Source organism: Coenobita brevimanus, chromosome 102, assembly GCF_032717465.1.
Source record: "Coenobita brevimanus isolate Jiangsu-jjx chromosome 102, ASM3271746v2, whole genome shotgun sequence".
Taxonomy (NCBI): domain Eukaryota; kingdom Metazoa; phylum Arthropoda; class Malacostraca; order Decapoda; family Coenobitidae; genus Coenobita; species Coenobita brevimanus.
The window spans coordinates 36210423-36232541 of NC_137055.1; the positions used below are offsets into that span (position 1 = coordinate 36210423).

The 22119-nt window shown below is 44.7% G+C and overlaps 1 protein-coding gene across 4 annotated transcripts in view; it reads left to right on the forward strand.

The window, feature by feature from the left end:
- The window catches only part of pum (pumilio), a 494630-nt gene that overhangs the window by 430756 nt on the left and 41755 nt on the right, over positions 1-22119 (forward strand). For all 4 annotated transcript variants that reach the window (XM_080284657.1, XM_080284659.1, XM_080284658.1 and 1 more), the window contains 2 exons: positions 10429-10534; positions 18885-18965. In XM_080284657.1, the coding sequence (XP_080140783.1) occupies positions 10429-10534; positions 18885-18965 (187 nt within the window). The remainder of the gene's footprint in view (positions 1-10428; positions 10535-18884; positions 18966-22119) is intronic.

Consider the following 22119-nt stretch of genomic DNA (forward strand, 5'->3'; position numbering starts at 1 on the left):
GTGGTAGTGATGTTTGTGGTGGTGGACAACGCTGGGAAGGTGGAGTGGTGGAATTCAACACACTGCCATCTGACGTCACTTGTCAACAAACACTGGACGACCGAGGGGGACTGGGGAGGGGGGAAGGAGAGGGAGGGGGTAGTAGTGGGGGAGAAGATGTTTTTGGTAGGAGAGAGAGAGAAGAGAAAGAGAAAGGGAGTGGGAAGGGGGGGTTGGTGACAGGAGGAATGGGGGGTGGTGACGAGGAGGGCTGTTGACATGGAGGAGGGAAAGAAAGGAGGAGGGGTTGAGACGAGGGAGGGAGGGGAAAGGAGGGGGATGATGGAGGAGTGGGGGGAGGGAGAGAAAGAAGGATGGGCCGGTGACAGGAGGGAAAGAGGGGGGAGGAAAGGTTAGGGGGTAATGCATGACGGGGAGGAAGAGAAAGGAAGATAAATGAGGAGGAAGGAGAGAAAATACAATATATAAGAAAAGAGAAACAGAGTGAGAGAGAGAGAGAGAGAGAGAGAGAGAGGAATGTTTGGGAAGAGGAAGAAAAAATAGAAACAGTAAAGTGAAAGAAAAATTGACAATGATAAATAAATGTGGGTAAAGTGGGACAAAGGGAAAATGTGTCTACCAGTCTGACCGGCGGAAGAATCGACCTCGAGTTCTATCAGTTGTGACCTGGATCTGCTAACCAATGCACCACCACCCCCCAGAAGCAATAAAGAAAGGAAATAAAAATGGGATGGGGGTAAAGGCAGGGCAGGGAAGACATTGTGAGGGAGAACAGACGGTAAAATAAAGTAAGGAAATGTATAAAAGATGGAATATGCGGAAGAGAAAGGAGCAGGTGGAGGGGGAGAGAGGGAGGAAGGAGGGAAGGAAGGAGGAAGAAGGGAGGGAGGGAAGGAAGAGGGAGTGGGGGAGGAAGGGAGGGAAGGAAGAGATTGGGGAAATGTAAGAGAAATGAGGAAGAGATTTATCCAAAGAAGGAAAGGGAAGAAAGACTGTGTGTGTGTGTGTGTGTGAGAGAGAGAGAGAGAGAGGAAAATAATTTAAGAAGGAAAAGAGGTGACACAAAGAAGATATGAAACACGAGATTGAAATACGAGTAAGGAGGAGGAGGGAGAGACGGAGGGAGACATGGAGGGAGGGAGGAGAGAGAAATTAATTGAGTGGGAGGAGAGACAGTGAAATAAAAGGTATAAGACTGAAGTGTGTTGGGGGAGGGGGGAGAAGAGTGAGAGAAAGGAGAGAGAAGTGAGGAAAAATGGAGGAAGGAAACGAGGGAAGAGGGAGGGGAAAAGGCAAGAGAGAAGGAAGAGAAGAAGAGGGGCAAGAGAGAAAGAAAGAAGAGAGGAGGTAGAGAAAGTAATTGAGAGTGAGGGGAGACAGTAAAGTGAGGGAAAGAAGACTTGACAGGAGTTGGGGGGGAGGTAGGGAAGGGGAGTGGAGGTGAGGGGAGGGGTAGGGGTTTGAGAGAGAGAGGTGGGGGGAGGGTATGAGTCAGGGGAGGAGGGTTTGAGGGGTTGGAAGGGGGAGGGGATGGAGCGTGAGGGGAGAGGGGGGAGACAAAACATGTGAGGGGAGGAGGGGTAGGGTAGCACGAGTGAGGGGGATGGGAAGGGGGGAGAGGGAGTCGAGCTAGTGAGGGAAGGGGGGATTGGGTGAAAGGATTGGGAGGGGAGGGATGATTCAAGAGGGAGGGGAAGGGGGAGGGAGGGATGAGTCCAAGTGAGGAAAGAAAAGAGGGGAGAGGGAGGGGGAGGGGGGAGGTCATTTATTACACGGGTGAGGGGACTTTCATTCTGTATGACAAGGCTTCCTGGCTGCTCTCTCTCTCTCTCTCTCTCTCTCTCTCTCTCTCTCTCTCTCTCTCTCTCTCTCTCTCTCTCTCTCTCTCTCTCTCTCTCTCTCTCTCTCTCTCTCTCTCTCTCTCTCAACCCCCATTATCTTCAAAATCTCTCTTATTCCCCTTCGGTTTCCTCCCCTTCCCCATGCTCTTCCCTTCACCCCGTCTCCTCTTTGCTTTTCTTCCTCCCTCCTTGTACCTACTTCCTCCTCCTCCAGTCACATTGTATCATTTTTATATTCTTTTGTCTCGCTATTCTTGTCAGCCTTGCACTTTTTCTTGTATCTACTTCTCTCTCCCTTCTGTCTGTCTCATATCTATCTATTGTGGGCTTATCTGTCTGCCTGTCTGTCTGTCCCATATCTGTCTAATCTGTTTGTATCTCTGTCTTTCTATCTGCCTTTCATTATCTCTCTTTCTTGATATTTCTTTCCATCTTCCTCCATCATTTCTCTCTCTCCGTCTCTCACTGCTTCATGTCTCTCTCTTCTTTCTCTGCTTCTCTTCTTCGTTCTTCGTCTCCTTTCTTCTTCCGTCATCGTTTCTTTCCTCATCTTTCTCTGTTCTACTCTCAATGCTCATGTTTTTTTCCTCTTTTTTTTTTCTTGGCATGTCTTCACTCTCTCTCTTGTCTTTATTCTTACCTATCGATCTTACTCCACCTTCCTTCTCCACCCCCCTTTCCCTCCCTCCCCCTCCTTCTTTCATCTCTCCCTCCCCCTCTCTTTGTACCTCGTTCTTCCTCCTTCCCTCCGCACCTCATCTTCTCACCTCTTTCCACCTCCCTTCTCTTTTCTTCTTCCTCCTCCGCCTCCCTCTCGCTTCATCCCCTCCTCTTCCTTCTCCCCTCCCATCTTCCCCCCCACCCTCCCCATCCCCACATCACACCATACCCATCTATATCCCCAACCTTGTTCTTTCTCCCCCCACCCCCCTCCCCATCCCCACATCACACCATACCCATCTATATCCCCAACCTTGTTCTTTCTCCCCCCACCCCCCTCCCTTCCCTCTCCCGTCATTCTTCTTCTCTCCCCTCTCCTCTCTTTCTTCCTCACTTTTCATCCTTTTATCTCTTTCTCTAGCTCTCCTCCTCCACCATCCCCTCTGGTTCCTCTTACCTCCCTCTCCGCATTTCTCTTCCCTTCTCTTCCTCTTTCCCCTCTTTTTTCCTTTTTCCTCCTCCCGTCACCCTTCCTCTCCCTCTCTTCTTTTTCTGTCTTCTCTCTTCTTTCTCTTCTCATGCGTGTTCCTATTCTTAATCTTCCTCCTCCTCCACCTATCTCACTCACTCCCAGCTTCTCTCTCCCTCTCTCCTTCACATTCTCACTCATCTTTTTCTCCTCATTTCTTTTTAAGTCTTCTCTCCTTCCTCTCCACTCGTCTCTTCTCCTCTCCTCTTTTCTCCTCTCCTCTCTTCTCTTTTCTGTGCTCTCATTTTACCCTTCTCCTCGTCCCTCCCTCCTCGGACACCTGCCCTTCTTGCACTCTTGCCTCGCCTCCACACCTTAAAACTCTCTCTCTCTCTCTCTCTCTCTCTCTCTCTCTCTCTCTCTCTCTCTCTCTCTCTCAAAATTTACGTAGTGCCTGTCTCTCTTAACCCGGCATCCGACCTTCTGTATGTTTGTCTGTCTCATCTGTCTGTCCGTCTGTCTGTGCCTGGTGTCTCTCCGTCGGCTCCCTTTCTCACCTTGATGCTTCCCTAACGACCTGTCAATTACCGCTTCTTCACCGCACACCGCTGGCTGTCACGAATCGCCCCCCCAACCCCTCACCCCTCCACCACATCCCTACCACACCACACCACACCATCGCAGTCGTCAACCCCCATCACTCCCACCCTGACTTCCTCACCACGCCACACATTCCCCCACCACGTCACCCCACCTCCACCCCCAGCCCACCCCCACCCTAACCCCTCCACCCCAACCCCCCCAGGGCTTTCAGTGTGGCCTCCTTTAATAACCAGGGCATCGTCATCTAAGCCATCATTATTATCCTTATTTTTTTTTTAGACATATCCGGGGACACAGGGGGCTGCCTCCGTGGTTTCCGAGTAATTCATGAGGGTTTCAAAGTAATAGCCACTTCTTCCGTCTCCACTCCTCTCCTCCTCTCCCCTTTTTCGCTCCTCCTCTCCTCTTCTTCTCTCCTCTCCTCTCCTCATTTTCTCTTCATTCCACTCCTTCTCTCCTTTCCTATTACCTTTCTCCTCCACCCTCCCTATCTGCAAGTAATTAATGGGTGATTTCAAAGTAATTCGTGGGTGGTTTCAAAGTAATTCATACCTCGGTTCAAAGTAATGCCCAGCTCATTGACCCCTTCACTGCGAGGACATACATATTTATTTATTATTTATCTATCTATCTATCTTAATTCAGAGTATTAATTTAACCCCTTCAGTACGAGAAAAGTCCCTCCTAGGCCGTATTACCTTGTTAAATATTACACGGTACGCGGGGGACTCAAAGCATAATATTCATAGTTCAAAGTCAGAGTGGATGCAAAGTAATTTTTTGGTGGCATTGGAGGAGTTTACCTAAATTTCAAAGTACAGTAATTTCTTTGTTGGTTTCAAAGTAATTTCTAGAGGATTTTAGTACATCTCGGTTTCAGAGTAATTTTCTGCCCTGTTTTAGTACATTTCTGTCGGTTTCAAAGTAATTTCAAGGCAGTTTCAGTACATTGTCTATCGATTTCAAAGTAATTTCTGCCCTGATTCAGTACAGTTTTCTTTCGTTTGCCCAGTAAGATCCGGTCGATTCCAATAGGCTTCAAAGTAATCCATGAGTGTTTTCAGAGTAATCTATGAGTGCTGTCAAAGTAATCCCTTGGTGTTGTCAAAGTACTCCCTGGGTGCTATCAAAGTAATCCCTGGGTGCCATCAAAGTAATCCCTGGGTGTTTTCAAAGTAATCCCTGGGTGTTTTCAAAGTAATCCCTGGGTGCTATCAAAGTAATCCCTGGGTGTTTTCAAAGTAATTCGTGGTTTACTTTGCTTGTTATGCCTCACTCCACCTCGCCAGGCCTCCCGTGGCGGTGTGGGCTGGTTGCATCCTGGCACCACTCCCCCTGATGAGAGTAATTACAGGTAAAGGGAAGGTGCCAAGGTGTGTGGGGGGAGGGAAGATGGAGGGGGAGTAAGGGGAGGGGGAGGAAAGATGGAAGGGAGGAAGAGAGATAAGGGAAGGTGAAAGGTGATGAGGAAGGTTAGGGAGGAAAGTGCAGAAGATGAGAAGAGGGGAGGAGAAATGAAGGAAGGGAAGATGAGAGAGGAGATGAAGGAAGGAAAAGTGAGTGGTGATGAGTGACGAAGGGTAGGGGGAGGGAAAGTGAGGAGGGAAGGGTTGATGGGAAGAGGGAGAAGGTTGGTAGGTTGAGGGAAGGGGAGGGGGGAGAGAGAAGGGAAGGTGGGCGTGAAAGAGGGAAGATGGGGGAAATGAGGATGATAATGGGGATGACGGGCAATTACGGAGGGGGGCAGGTAGAATGGAGGATGAGAGGTAAAGGGAGAGGGAATGACCCAGGGGAGAGAAAATGAGGGGGGATAAGGGAAGCTGAGTAAGGGAGGAAGAGGGGGAAATGGGGTGATGGGGAGGCGAGGGAGAAGAGATAAGGGAGAAGATGAGGCGGTAAAGGAAGATAAAAGAAGAGGGAAAAATGAGTTGACGAGATGAGGAGAAGGTGGGAGGGAAGGTAGTGGAGGAGGAAGGGTGAGGGAGGAAGGAAAATGGGGAGAGAGAAAGGGTGCGAATTGGAGGAGGAAAAGGGAGAGAGAAGTGATAAGGACATTAATTGAGCTGAAAGGGGTTATGGATATTCGCCAGGTTAGGGTGAACGTTCTATTGTTGCCTTCGAGAACATAACACACAAGATTGTGAGGGGTGAGGATGAGGGCAAGAGGAGAGGCTGAAAGAGATGGATGGTGATAACGCACGGAGGTTGAGAGAGAGAGAGAGAGAGAGTCACACGTTAATGGGGAGGGGAGGGAGGGGATGAGGGGTAATGGAGGGATGGGTGAGAGGGAAGATGGAGGAACACAGGTGCAGAGAGAGAGAGAGAGAGAGGCAGGGAGGACGGGTTAATAAGGAGTTAATGAACAGAAAAGGAAAAAAAAAAATAGACATGAAAAAGCTAAGCTGTAAAAAACTGGAGGGGGAGAGAGAGAGAGAGAGAGAGAGAGAGAGAGAGGAAATGTTAGATATAGATAGAAAGAGGAGGAAATGCATATGTAGGGGGAGGATAGGCAGGACATTGAGCGAGAGAGCAGGAAGGAGGAACTGGTGGTGGTGGTGTGGTGTGGTGTGGTGTAGTGTCGGTGGTGGTTGTAGTAGTAGAGACGGTACTGTGGTGGTGGTTTGGTGTCGTGGCAGTGATGGTAGTGGTGGTGGTCGTTGGTGTGACTGAAGTGATGGTGGTAATGGTGATGGTGTAGCGTTAAGTAATAGTAGTGGTGGTGTAAGTGACAGTTGTAGAGGTGTTGGTAGTACTGAAGGTGCACTGGTGTTGGTGGCAGTGGTGTAAATGTTGTCAGTGGTGCTCATGTCAGTAGTGATGATGTCCGTGTTGGTAATGGTGTCAGTGGTGGTTATGGTGTCAGCGGTGGTAATGGTGTCAGGGGTTATCATGTCAGTGGTGGTAATGGTGTCAGTGGTGGTAATGGTGTCAGTGGTGTCCCTGCTGGTTGGTGTGGAGGTGGCAGCGGACAATTAGATTTGCCTGGTAGCCTCCCCGGTAAAACTACACTCCGCCCTGCCAGAATTTGTACCGAATTCGTGGCCAGGCCTTTGGGGGGACACGGGAAAGCGAGTGGAGTATACCGTGTGAAGTTAATGTTGGATTCTGTTTATTGTTGTTTAGGGCATATACGAATTTTTATCATTGTTGTCTTTATTTTCGTCGCCGTCATCATTGGACTCGGCATCGGAAGGAATCATCATCATCATCATCAATCATATGCACCTGAATTCCCACGCATGAGATGGGGATTAAAAATACATAGGTAGAGAATCGTGTGGTGTAAGGGTGAAAAATACTAGATGAATGAAATACTGGACTTTATAAATACGGCTTAGGAAAATCCCCCTGTAAAGAAGAGGTATTAGAAGGGTCAGTCTAACCCCACTAGTTCCAAAAATCAATCCTGACTTAATAATCGTCTGGAGGTGACAGAAAGAGGTTATTGTGGTAAATGTTGACCTAGAAATATAAAGTGTGGCTCAGAGGAGATGGGGAGGGGAAAGAGGAAATGGAAAGGGAGAGTCATTTATATTCCTGTATATCCTACGTCTGTGCTGAGTGGCCTTGTGTTGTGATGGTCTTGTGATGTGCTGAGGAGGTCTTGTGATGTGAGGAGGTCTTGTGATGTGAGGAGGAAGTTTTGTGAGGTGTGGCAGGGCTGTATTCTTTATCATAGGAGGCTTTGTTACACTTCCGTATTCATTTATTTCCCTTACTACACCTGAATATTCTTGTGTTTAATATCGACATAGTTGTATCAGTAACCATTAAAAAGGCAAGGTGTATTGGGCAATGTAAATCGTTGAGAAAAAGGTGTTAAGAAGCTTGTTGGTTAGATAAGTTAGGTTTAAGAAGCTGAGGCGAGGTGAAGTTAGGTTAAGAAGCTCCTTGGTTAGAGTAGGTTAGGTTTGAGAAGGTAAGGCGAGGTGAAGTTAGGTTTGGTTAAGAGTGGCTAGTTTCAGGTGGGATATGTATGAATTAGATTAGGGTACGACGGGTTAGGTAAGGACGGAGAACACAGCCTTAACGATATGGCAGTGGGGGTGCTGTGTTGTTTGTGTGATGGATAATGCAGGGGGAGGTAAAGGAAGGTCTGTTGCGTAATGGAGTCCTCGTGCGATGTGTTTGGAAATACGACCAGTGGATGTTGCTTTTCTTATTTTCCCTCTCCCGTCCCCTCCTCTCCCTTCTCCTTTCCTCTCGTCTCACTCTTCTCTTCAGTTCCTCTCCTCATTACTTTTCGTTTTCCCCAGCTGTCTCCTCTCCTTTCGCCTCTGTCTTCTCACCTCTTCTCCCCCTGTCTTGTCTATTTTGTTTCTTCACTCCGCATTGTCCTTCCTTTCCCTTTGCTCCCCTCCCCTCTCTTCTTCTTTCGTCTCCTCTCCTCTCTTTCGTCTCCTCTCCTCCCCTCCCGTCTCCCCTCCTCCCCTCCCCCACCCCTCTCCTCCTATCCTCGAGAGAAGAGGGCATGAACGTGAGGAGAGTGGACAAGGTGTGTGGGGGAGGGAATACAGCGAAGAACGGAGAGAGAGAGAGAGAGAAACTGGTCAGGTCCAGAATACTCAACCCTTTTCACTTTCTCTCTTTCGTAATTATCTTTTTTTTTTTAATCGTATGTATCTCCGTATTTCACACCTAGATTCTGTATTTCACGTCCTCTTTTGTATCATTCTCGTATTCACCATTTCTCCTTTGTATTCCTTATTAAAATCATGTAACTTTTTTTTGTATTTGTGCGATTCGTATTTCTCCTGTATGTATCAATTTTTCTCCAGTTTCGAGTTTTTTTTTTCCCACACATATACTTACTTTTATATCCCATTTCGATTTTCCCCCGTAGTGAGAAAGCAGGATTAATATTGAAGGTGGTAAAGACACAGAGAGAGATAGTGTGTTTGTGTGTGCGTGTTTTTATCTACGATCCTTATCTAGTCATCAGCAGTATTTATCTCAACCAGCCATTGTCAACTAAGCCCTGGTAAATGGTTCTTTGATAACCACACACGCGCACACAGATAAAGAACCACACACGCGCACACGGAAGTACACGCACACACAGTCAGGCTGGTGTATGTTGAAGAGAGACTGATATTAAAGATGGAGAGACAATGGTATATTAAACGAGAAGATTGTGGTGTATTGTAAAGATGAAGAGGAACTGGTGTGGTTAACGTTGTAAAGGTGATGGTGTAGACGTTGAGAAGAAAGGAGAAAAAGGAAGAAATAGTTTACGTAAATCTGGAAAAAAGTTGGTGTATATGTAACTGCGGAAAGAAACGGGTATGAGGAACGTTTGAGACTAAAGCATCGTGGTGTGTGAAACCGTTTGAGACATTAAACGTTGTGGAATGTGAAAACGTTTGAACTAAGACTATGTTAGGCTGGAAACACTCAGGTACTCGAGAAGTTTGCCAGATTTGGGGGTATATAAAAGAAAAATGTTAAAAAAAGAAACTGCTTGAAACGTTGGAAAGATGCTGGTCTGTGAAACGTGTGATACATGATAAAGAAGCTGGTTTATGAGGCACTGGAAGAAACTGGGAAATTAAATGTTGAAAAGACTTGTGATGATTTTATGAAGAGGGGAATTTGATAGTTGTATACTTGTGTCTGGAGAAACGAGTGGTGGTTTTATGAGAAAGAAAATCATATTAAAGACTGATGGATCTATAATTGGAAGAAGCATATGATTAGGGGAAAAAAATCTATTATTGTGTTAACTGGAAAAAAAAAAAATTGGCAGCTCAGATATGAAAAGTATATTTTTTTAGAAAATGGTGGTCATATGAAAAGCAGAAAAATATTTAAAAAAAAAAAGTTGTATAAAGAAAATTCGTCAGTATTGAAAGTGATATGAAAAAAACAAAAATTTGATGAAGAAAAATAGCCAGTTTCGCTAGTGGTCGTGTGGAAAGCAGAAAAAACAGAAAATTTTTATGAAGAAAATATGTCAGTTCTGATAATCATATGAAAAGAGGGAAAATTTTGATGACGAAAAATTAGGCAGTTAAAGGAGGAAAAAAACAACAACAGTCTGAGCACATTGATGGTAAGCTAAGAAACGGTGAGTATCGAGTTGCCAGCGATGTAATATGGTGATGACAACGGTGAAAGGCGTCCAGCACTGCAATCATCATCCACTGTGACGGAGTACCCAGCCTCGCCCTACCCCACCATGAAGCTGAAGGAAAAGAAATACAGCTTCCATCTCGACATTACTAAGTCCCTGATTGACTACGACGGTGTTAAACTCAAGAAGGTAATTATGGCAACTGTGGTAACTAATGTGGCATCTTTTGTAACTATGGTAACGGTGGTAATTATGGCAACGGGTAAAGCAACTGTGGTAATTGTGGCAACTGTGGTAACTGGTAATTATGAGAAGCGAGGAAGATGATTGGAGTGAGAGCGATTGGGTTAATAGAGAATTTGTTGCCTTGGGGTTTGTTGTGATGAATTTTGTTACTGTTTAATAATAATAATAATAATAATGAGTAGTAGTTGTAGTAGTAGTAATAATAATGGTACTTGCAGTAGTAGTAGTAGATTTATTGTTATTACCTACAGGAATATAATTTTTCTTTCAGTCGAAGGAAGTCTGTCTTATTCAGAGAAGTCATGTGACGTTAATTGGAATGAAGTACCTTAATAATAACACTCTTGGACTGAAGGGGCTAATACCTGTATATACAGTAATTACATTGCTGTTTTTATCAGTAGTGGTACCTGCCCCGGAAGTAGTAGCAGCAGTAGTAGTAGTAATAAAATAGTAGTAGTTGTAGTAGATCTTTATTTTAGTGTTTTTATGTAACTCGCTTGCATTGGAGTAACATTTCTTCCTTTCTTCCACAGCAGCTGTTCCGTAACGCGCAGCAGCAGCAGGGGGGGCCCAACCCACAGCAGATCCAGCTGTTGGCCCAGCAGCAGTACTTGGCGGCACAGGCGGCACAACAGCAAGGTACAGTGACACAGTACAGCTGCACGAGGGAGGGAGGGAGGTGGTACAGTGAAATTCAGAAGTATAATGCCCATACCTAGTTACAAGTGGGTTATATAGGATAACTATTACCAACTCTTTGTAACAGGGAGGGGGGGGAAGGAGAATAGTAGTTAGGTTAATATCTGTATCGTGCTGTAATTTGTTTTCATTTATTTATTATATTTTGCCTTGATTTAGTTTACATATATATTGCTGGGTTTTGTTTTACTAGCTGAAGAAGAAATTATTACTTTTAACACTACGGAAAAGAGAAAGGAGAATGGGCATGAGATTATTATTATTATTATTATTATTATTATTCGTTTTTTGGTATTCAACATCAAGAAGATTACATCAAAGTAGGGAGGGACAGGGGAAGATTACGTGAGCGGTATTGTACTTGCATTACTCCTGAACCCTCCTTTGTATTCAGCATTACAGAACTTACAGCAGGGAGGGAAGGGGAGGGGGGGGGACGTGATGCGAGCCGTATTACATTTTGTACTCCTTTATTCTGTATTCCTCCCCCCATCATAAAGTGCAGGAGGATTGAGTTACGGAAGGTTACAGTAATTTGGAGTACTGTGTGTGTGTGTGTGTGTGTGTGTGTGTGTGTGTGTGTGTGTGTGTGTGTTTGGAAGGTATGCTGTAGTGATTATGTAGTGGTGGTTGGTAGTATGGCCTTTCAAGTGCTGTCACTCTTTTGATGAATACTGATTGCATATACAGTACAGACTGTCTCTCTCTCTCTCTCTCTCTCTCTCTCTCTCTCTCTCTCTCCACGAGTACACTACATACCACGATGCACACACGTAACCTTCTGACAACAAACAAAGCCTTCTACAAACATCATTATGCGTACACACACACACACACACACACACACACACACACACACACACACACACACACACACACACACACACACACACACACACACACACACACACACACACACACACACACACACACACACACACATTACTTGCTTATAGTCCTTGAGAGAGAGAGAGAGAATCATGTGCTTTGGAAAGTGTATGACAGCAAATTGTGTGTGTTTGTGTGTGTGTGTGTGTGTGTGTGTGTGTGTGTGTGTGTGTGTGAGAGAGAGAGAGAGAGAGAGAGAGCTAGGGCAACAATCTTCACCCCTGGTTTGATGCGTCTCGAGCCATCCTTATTGGATTACTACCAATTGGGTTTATTGGGGCCACGAATATTGAGGTGGTGTGTGTGTGTGTGTGTGTGTGTGTGTGTGTGTGTGTGTCTGTGTCTGTGTCGAGAGAGAGGGGGGGAGGGAGGGAGACTTCTTTTGTGTCTGCATGAAGTGAAGTGAGGAGGCTGTACTTTGTGTGTGTGTGTGTGTGTGAGAGAGAGAGAGAGAGAGAGAGAGAGAGAGAGAGAGCATCTTGTTTTGTCTCTGTGCATGAGGTGAGGAGGCTGTGTGTGTGTGTGTGTGTGTGTGTGTGTGTGTGTGTTCATGATGGTAGCAGTGTTAGTTAATTGTTTCTGGTCTTTTCAGATTGAGGTAATGGGTAATGGAAGAGTGTGGTGGTAATGATGATTGTGGTAGTGGTGGTAATGATTTTGGCAGTGGTGGTAATGATGATTGTGGTATTGGTGGTAATGATGATTGTGGTAGTGGTGGTAATGATGATTGTGGCAGTGGTGGTAATGATGATTTTGGTAGTGGTGGTAATGATGATTGTGGTAGTGGTGATAGTGATGGTAGTGGTAATGGAGATTGTGGTAGCCATGGTAATGATGATTGTGGCAGTGGTGGTAATGATGATTTTGGTAGTGGTGGTAATGATGATTGTGGTAGTGGTAATGGAGATTGTGGTAGCCATGGTAATGATGATTGTGGCAGTGGTGGTAATGATGATTTTGGTAGTGGTGGTAATGATGATTGTGGTAGTGGTGATAGTGATGGTAGTGGTAATGGAGATTGTGGTACCCATGGTATTGGTGGTAGTGATGGTAGTGGCAGTTTGTGGTAATAATGGTAGTGATGATGATAGTGGTAGGTATTATAACATTGGTGGTCAAGGTAGTTGTGGTAGTGATCATGGTAGTAGTGGTAAGAATGGTAGTGGTGGTATATAACTGTGGTAGACTTAGGTAAATCATGGTACCATTTTGCCCTTTACGGTATAATGAGTTAACGAAGTACCAGGTATTGGGATCGAGGGCATAGTTAATTAGGTCATTATGAGGGATTTTTATTGTATATCGCTAATTAGGTGAATATATTTACAAAGATGATTAAGTCGCTTGTTGCTGGTGTCACGGGATATGTAGGAGCGTGAGTGGTACATGGTTCTGGTAGCAATGGTAGTGGTGGGACTGGTGATGGTAAGGGAGACTGATTTTGGTTGGTAATGACTATGGTAGTAGTGATGGTTGTTGTAGGAATGGTTGTAGTGGTAGTGGTAGTGGTGGTGATAATGGTACTGATAGTTGTAGTAGTAATGGTAGTGATGGTACTTACGGTAGTGCTCTAATAATAACACTGGTAAAGCAGTCATGGTTTTGTGTGTGTGTGTTTGTGTGTGTAACTTATGTATGGCGTTATAGTTTTTGATGTTTTGTTTGTGTGTGTGTGTGTGTGTGAGAGAGAGAGAGAGAGAGTAGTGTATGTTACTTATATGTGGTGTTATACAGTAGTTTCTGATGTTTTGATTGTGTGTCTGTCTGTCTGTCTGTGAGTGTGTGTGTCTGTGTGAGGCCTCCCCCGTGCTGAAGTGAAGGCAGGGACCAATTTTGTTAGTATATTAAAGTAGTGATGTGAGTATGTGAGCCAGTGGAGAGAGAGAGAGAGAGTCCCGTCTTTGCATCTGAGAGTGAGTGAGTTTACTTTCATGAGTTAGTGAGCTTTGTTTGCTTGTGTGAGATAGAGAGATAGATTTGTTGACTGAGATATGTGAGGGTGAGTGAGTAAGCGTGGTTGTGTTTATTGTGATTTTGATTAGGGTGGGTGAGAGAGAGAGAGAGAGAATGTAAATTGGACTTTTATACAGACAGACAGGCAATATGTGGGTGTCGAGATTAGTGGTTGTGTGTGTGTGTGTGTGTGTGTGTGTGTGTGTGTGTGAGAGAGAGAGAGAGAGAGAGAGAGAGAGGAGGTTGTGACTATGTAGATCCAGGGATTAGTGGGTGTTTGGCTGGGTAGGGTGAGTGATGATGTGCATGAGAGAGAGAGAGAGAGAGAGAATAGGAAGTGCGTGAGGGGGGGAGGGGTCAAGCAGGGGCGGCGGTGCACTTCCTGTCTACCTGTGTGTACCTGTGTCTGTCCACCAATCAGTCTATTTACCCCGTTCACCCGTGCGAGACATTCATTCTCTCTCTCTCTCTCTCTCTCTCTCTCTCTCTCTCTCTCTCTCTCTCTCTCACACACACACACACACACACACACACACACACACACACACACACACACACACACACACACACACACACACACACACACACACCGCCTGACATTTCGATACTGACGTGGTAATAACATTGATGGTAAAATGTACAATGCAGGTGTTTACATATTTTCTCTCTCTCTCTCTCTCTCTCTCTCTCTCTCTCTCTCTCTCTCTCTCTCTCTCTCTGTCTTTATGTATACTGTACAGTATATCAATTTACATCTCCCTATCCATCTTTATCAAATGTCTCTCTCTCTCTCTCTCTCTCTCTCTCTCTCTCTCTCTCTCTCTCTCTCTCTCTCTTTATATCCATCTGTTCATTATCTCCCTGTTTGTCCGGCTATCTATTTTTCAGTCTATCTATCCGTCACCTTGGAACTGGGTGTGTTTGTGGAACTGGCGTAAAATAGGTTAGTGTTGTCAGGTGAAATGGGATGGGTGGATGGTGTAATGGCGGGGATGAGTGGCAGCTCGCTTGGTTCTGTCCCCCCTCCCTTCTCTCTCTCTCTCCTCTCCTCTCTCCCCTCCTCTCTTCTCTTCTTCATCTCTCCCCTGTCCTCTCCTCTCCTCCATTCTTCATCTTAATGCTTTCATTCATTACCAGTCCTGTCGTCTACTCTGTATCCCCTTCTTCCTCCTTCACTTCTGCCCATTTTCCTCTCTTCTTTTTGCCTTCTGTCCTTCCTTCCTCGTAGTCTCCCATTCTTAATTTTTCCCGTTCTTCTTGTGTCTCTCCTTTCCTCTTCGTCGTCCCTCTTTCCTCTCACTTTCCTCCTCTCTCCCTCACCCATAAATTTCCATCTCTCTCTCTCTCTTTCGCATCTCCTCACTCCATCCTCATCCCAGTCTCAATTTATTCCTTTTACCCTCCTTTACTCACCGTCCTTTATCTTCCTGTCTTCTCCATTCCTCCATTTCATCGTTTATTTTTTTCCTTTATTTGGTGTTTATATTATCTTTTTTTTTCCTCCGTATTCTTCTTCCACTTTTAACTCTCACTGTCATCCACCCCAGGACTTCCCCTTCCTTTTTTTCTTTTCCTGTTACGTCTTTTCACAGTTTTCTCATGTTTGTTCACTTCAACTTTCCAGTCATCTTTTGTTTTCCTCCCTTTCCTGTTTAATTTCTCCAAGCATTCTTTCCATCCGTCCATTCCTTCTGTTCGTTCTTTCCTCATTCCATCCCGCTTCTCTTCTGATGTCTTCCTCCGTTTTTATTTTTATTTTTATTTTAACTTTTCTTTTTTTCCTTTCTCCGGATCTGCCATATTGTATTCCCATCTTTGGATTCCAGTACCATTACCGTCTTATATGTGTCAGTTTTTCTCCTCTGCTTTTTATTTCTCATTCACTAAACTTCTGATGTCTTTATGTATGTTCATATGTCTTCCTTTCGTCCATCTCATCAACTGTGTATATGTTTACTTATGTATTTGTTGTATGTATGTATATATGTTTATGTATGTTTGTAAAAGATGCGAAATGCACTTTTGGTCCTATTGATGCCCTCTGAAAGGGGTGTTTTGGCCATCTTTTTTCGGCGGGTTATTCACCAAACAAAGTCGATCAACTCTGCGGTCCAAGCCTGCCAGGTTTCATTCAAGATTGTATTATGAGTGACTTGGGAAATTTCGTAACACTTCTTTATACACCGCCAGCTTATGTTTCCTCACAGCATGTCCTTAATCCTCCTTCCATTTCCTCCTTCCTGCTTCCCTTTCCCTCTTCCTCCTCTCTGATCTCCTCCTCTCCAGTGTCTCCCCTCCCTCTCTCTTTGGTTGCATTCTTTTCTGTCCATTCTCCGGTGTCTTTAATCCCCTTTTCAGCCGTCTGTCTTCCCTTCCTCCCTTTTCCAGCTTATCTCTTGCCAGGTTCCTTCCATGTCTCTCTCCTGTCTGTCCCCCTCTCCCTCTCTTTGTCCTTGTTCTCCTCCTTTTCCTTTTCCCTCCTGCTCCTTCCTCTCCTTTTCCTTCTCCCTCTCCTCCCTCCCTCTCCCTCTCCTCCCTCCCTCTCCCTCTCCCTCCGTAGTGGTAGGAGTGTTGTTTGTGTTGTGGTGATGAGTGGGATGGTAATGAGGTGTGGCGGGGTGTTAAAACCAAGCCACCCTCATAATGGAAACACCAATACATCACACAGTTACCCCTATGTCAAAGTGGATGATGATGATGATGATGGTGATGATGAAGAGGAGGAGGAGGAGGGAAGAGGCTGTTGATGATAAGGATGATAATATTTCCATTCGTTCTAAACTCTTGCTATTATGGTGATGGTATGTGGTCCCGCGCAGAGGCCTTCAGTGTTGTGTAGTGGTGTGTGCGTGTGTGTGTGTGTGTGTGTGGTGGATTAGTGTAGGTGCAGCAGTGTGACAGTAAGCTGGGAGGGTGTATGTGGCAGCAGGAACTGACTGTGAGGGTATTGTGACCACGGGGATAGGTAAATGGCTTTTTGAAGGTTGCAAAGGAAGATTGACACAAGGGTTTTATGTCCTTGCTTTACACACACACACACACACACACACACACACACACACACACACTACGCGTCAAGCTTAATAATCTGTGCCCATATGTCTCTAGAAGTGGTTTCGGTACATTAAACACTCGGCACCAGAACATTACCTGCAGGGAGAGATAAAATATAGCTGGAGATATAGTTACAGATAAGATATAGCTGCACTTTTTAGCTGAACCATCATGAAACGTGTACTATTTTGAAAAGTTTGGTTGACCTTCAAAGATCGCATCGCTAGGTCACTGAAATCATCGCTCACTTTCTCGTTATCGTAATTTATCGCAATAGTTGGATATTAATTTCGGGAATTATACCACCACTATATTATTTTATTAAGGATTATATTTAAGTGGGATTGTTGTATATTAGCGATTTATTTAGCCTACTGTGTCTCCGTGCTCATTCGTACGTCATTTCTACTACTTTATACGGTACCTATTATATTTGGGAACATCAAGGTACAATAAGAAAAAATCTATCTATAGCCAGACGCCATAATCCCGTAAGGGGTGGCCATTTGACTTTGAGTTATTTGTTTTACGGAGAGGGGGACTAACCTTCCACCAACCCATTTGTTGACACGTAGGGAGCAGAAAAAATAAATCCATAAAAAACACATGCCACGAAATCTCCAGTAACACAAGAGGACGTTAAGGTGCAGTAGGCAAAATAAATCGCCAAAAAGAAGGTGTTGAGAAGTGTCCTGTGCTAACAAGAGTAGGACCGTAAGGCTCCTTCATTCCGCTCATTACCACGGCAGCCGCTAAAAGTGCTAACATTGTGACTGGCCAAACACGGCTCTGCACCTGCTGCTGTCTTCACTCCCCATAATTCATCACCTACCCCCTCCCCCTTCTCTCTCTCTCTCTCTCTCTCTCTCTCTCTCTCTCTCACACACACACACACACACACACCGCTCGCTGGGTGCAGTGGTAACGCTCTCGCTTGCCAACTGGTTGACGGGAGTTCGCGCCTCGCTCAGGTTGCGAAAAAGTTTCACTGACGAAGTGGGTGGTTACTGTCCCCCTTGAGCAAGGGGATGGGTGTGTGCGTGTGTGAAGGTCACAGCCTTGCCCTTAGATCGGACTATATGAGCTCTCAGCTCCCTTCCGGGAGGGTAAAAGCTGACGATCACGACCATCAAGTGATCCTGACCGACCCGGTGAAAAAAAAAATTACACACACACACACAGCACACAGCACACCCGTTTATGACGTCAAAGCCACTTTTATAATGAAGTAAGAGCAGATGCAGCACCAGTTATGTATACCTAAATATGACAATAATTATAATGTCATACATCATCAAATGAAGAAGTTAATGAATGCGATAATTTTAGAATCAGAAATCCAAATAAAGACGAATGTGTGTATTGAAAATTATTATGAATACAAACAGCCTTACCTCATATTCACACAGAGGGTATGCCAATTATTTTACAATTAAAATATGTAAGACTGATTTATAAACAGTTTCTGGGTCATTTGTTACCAAAGCTCTTTACAGTGTGTGTGTGTGTGTGTGTGTGTGTGAGAGAGAGAGAGAGTAATATAGTCACACATTACTTAAAAAAATAAATAATAATGGATGACTTGTGCCAGAACAAAAGTAATTACTGGTGTAGAGTCAGAATCTCTTGTTCCTGTTCATAATTAGGGCCCTAGAGCAAAATTTAATTCCTGATATTTTTTATTTTAATGTGGTGGAGAGTAGTGGGTTGGCAGTGTGTGTGTGTGTGTTTTGAGGCTAATAATTCTCTCTCTCTCTCTCTCTCTCTCTCTCTCTCTCTCTAGCACTGGGTCAATATTTCATCAGTTTCATTCATTATTCCATTACAGTATTTTCAGTAGGCCGTGTGGGTGTTATATTTGCAACACTTAAAGGTTATTGTTTCATTGCACGGAATGGTATTTGGAACGGTTTGCGACACAGATTTTTGTATATAATTTTATGAAATGGTGTGTATTTTTCGATAATTTTTAAAAACCCAAATTCCATGCTTTTGTTTGTAAGAATATGGAATAGCATTGAGATTCCATAGTTGTTTTTTTTTTTTTTTTTTTTTTTTTTTTTTTTTTACAGGCTACTAAATGACTGTAATGTCACTTTCTTGAACTTATTAATGTCGATAGTATTGGTTGACATATCACTTTACTGAAACCATGTCTTTTTAAAAGGACAGACTGCTGTAGTATTAGGTATAAGATCATTTTGTTGAATCTGTGTGTTATGCTTAAGGAGAGAAGAAGAATTTTACTGAGAGAGAGAGAGAGAGAGAGAAAGAGAATATAGTAATGCTGTGTCTGATATAATATCATTTTTTTGTACATTATGCATAATGCAAAAATAATTTTGGTTGATGGGTTGTCATGTCATTTTCCTGAAAGCCTTACTCTTTGTTACAGGTCTGGCAGCGCCCCCAGCAGCCTTCAGTGCACCCTACGTCATTAATGCTCAGGAGCCTTATGTCGGCACACTTATTACTGGTGAGTCACCCTTAGTCTCACCCTAATGCCCTGTATCTCCCTTATTCTCTCATCGTGATTCCCTTTATCTCCCTTATTCTCTCACCTTAATTCCCTTTCTCTCCCTTATTATCTCACCTTAATTCCCTTATCACCTCTTTCTCATCTTAATTCCTCCCTTTATCTCCCTTATTTTCTCACCCTACTTCTCTTCATCTCCCTTATTCTCACCCTAATTCCCTTCCTTATTCTCTGACCCTAATTCCCTTCATCTCCCTTATTCTCACCCTAATTCCCTTCCTTATTCTCTGACCCTAATTCCCTTCATCTCCCTTATTTTTTCTCTGATTCTCATTGTCACTTTTATTCTTACCCTTCATTCCCCCTCCAGTATGACCTTAACATCTTTTTCAGCAACCCTTCACTCTCACACTAACTCCCATCACCCTTACCCAGATTCCCTCTACCACCCCACAATCTCACCCTAACATAATCTCTCTTCACCTTGCTTCGCCATACCCAGCCTTCCATCAGCTCCCACCACTCCTACCCTAACTTCCATCACCTCTCTTCACTCTTACCCTAACCTCATCACCTCCCCTCACTCTTATCCAACCTTTCATGACCTCTCTTCACTTTTACCCAACCTTCCATCGCCTCCCTTCACTCGTACCCATTTTTCCTCCACCTTTATTCTTACTGTAACTCCACCTCCCTTCGCATTTACCTTAATTCGCTCCACCCCCTCCATTCTCATCCTTAATCTGTATATAATATAAAAGAGTAGTAAAATATTGAACAGTTGTGAGGATAAAATGGTAAGGTACAGTTGTGGACAAAATTAAGAAACACTGCCTTAGCCCAGGTGCACAAGACTGGGGTCCATGTTCTTGTTGGTTGAGGAAGCCCCCTAGCGCCTTTTTCTTAGTGATTTATTTTGTTTATTACACGTTACTGCTGTCTTCTGTGTTACATAAATCACTCAAACATTGTTGTACTCGTTTTCGTTTTTAAAGGCTCCAACATGCTTGCATGTGTCGGCCTTGGTCACCTAATGGCGGCTCTCCACGCTGCACGATCCATTGCAGCCTCCCTGTTCAGTCCCTTAACCCTAAGGTCACACTTAATGACCTCGTCCCATGTCTTTCTCGGTCTACCCCTCATAACCCCACCCCCAGTATTAACACTTCTCACCTTCCTCACCCAACTATCATCCCCCATCCTCTCCACATGTCCAAACCACCTCAATCTACCTCTCCTCATCACAACACCAATACACTCCAGTCCCATCCTACCTCTCAACTCTTCCATTGTAAACCCAGCCCCTCCAGGCCTTGGACGCAGGGACGCACTGCACATCCACCTAATCATTGTCATTTCTGTACGTCTGAGCCGGCGAATGTCTTCCTCCTTCACTGCCCAGGTCTCACTGCCATACAGCATTACACTCCTAACACACGCTGCATACAAAGACCCTTTAGCACGTAGGGAGAGCCCCCTCAATGTCAGGAGAGGCAAGAGCTCCCTGAACTTCTTCCAAACACTTCTCACCCTAGCCACAGAGCTAGCTCCAGCCCCACCTCCAGCACACAACATGTCTCCTAAATAACAAAACTCTTCCACACACTCAAGAGATTCACCAGCAAGTTCAATTCTTTCACATCTGACGATCTCCACCTGCTCACCCCGGCACGCCGTACACATAAAATCAGCATTATCTCGCAGTCTACCTCTGATACCACTACATCTCTTATGCACCCATTTATCACACACACCGCACAAGATGGAATTACTTCCCACGCCCTTGTGGCAAACTGCACATGGCCACTCTCCCTCGTCTTTGACAGTACCGCCACCAACCCTAGATATCATCACTTTTGTTTTATCTGCATTTACCCTTAAACCCTTTTGCCCCATACCATCTCTCCACTTCCTAAACCTTTCCTCCGCCTCCCTTTCATTCTCTGCAATCAACACCAAATCATCAGCATACAACAACTCCCACGGGAGTCCGTTTCTAAAGTCACGTGAAAGGGCTTCAAGTACCATGATAAACAACATGGGACTCAAGACTGACCCCTGATGCACACCAACATTCACGGAAAACTCATCACTCAAATCTCCATTCACTCTCACCTGGGTGTGAGCACCCACATACATGGCCATAACCACCCTAACCAGCCACTCCTCCAAGCCAAGCTTTCTCATTGCCCACTTCACCACCTCTCTAGGGACTCTGTCAAAGGCCTTTTCCAAATCAACAAAAACAAAATAAAGATCCCTTCTCCTACCAATATATTTTTCCTGAAGCTGTCGAACAATGAATATGGCATCAGTGGTCCCCCTACCTGGCATAAACCCAAACTGCATCTCATCAATATTCACTCTTTCTCTAATCATACCTTCTAAAACTCTCTCCATTACCTTCATTATCTGATCTAAAAGCTTTATACCTCTATAATTCCCTCTTTCCAGGGCATCACCCTTCCCTTTATACGCATTTACAATTTCACTCTTCAGCCAATCATCTGGGACAACACACTCATAAATAATCCTATTTATCAGGTCAGTGACTAAACTCACCCCTATATCGCCTGAGGCCTTCAACATTTCGGCAGTCAACCCAGACACACCTGCTGCCTTCCCCACCCTCATCCTGCCTATTGCCTCACTCACAGTAGCAGTATCAATCAAAGGCCAAGGGCCAGACACTGGATCTGCTGGCTCCAAACCTTCCCTGTCCCAGTCAAACTCCTCATTCAACAACCGGTTATAATGCTTTCTCCATGCATCTTTAATATCCTCACTGTTCACCACTGTTCACTCTGCATATATAACATACAAAGGGATGTTAACCAGCCATATCCAAAAATGAATAACTGAAGATGAGATGTTAGGGAGACTCCTTGTCCAATGGGTGTGGGTCTTTTCTGGCTGATGGTTCAGAGTGAGAAGAATTATTGGAGAATGGTGCATGGTAGGGATAAGTGAGGAGAAGATCCTGCCACTTTCTCACCCACCCTACTGTAGTCCTTCAATCAGAAATGACCCGGCTCTCTCTCTCTCTCCTCTCCTCTCCTCTCCTCTCCTCTCCTCATTCCTTCCCTTGCCTTCCCTTCCCTTCCCATAGCTACACCATTTGAATTATTTTCTGGCAGTTTCTTTCCAGTTTCAT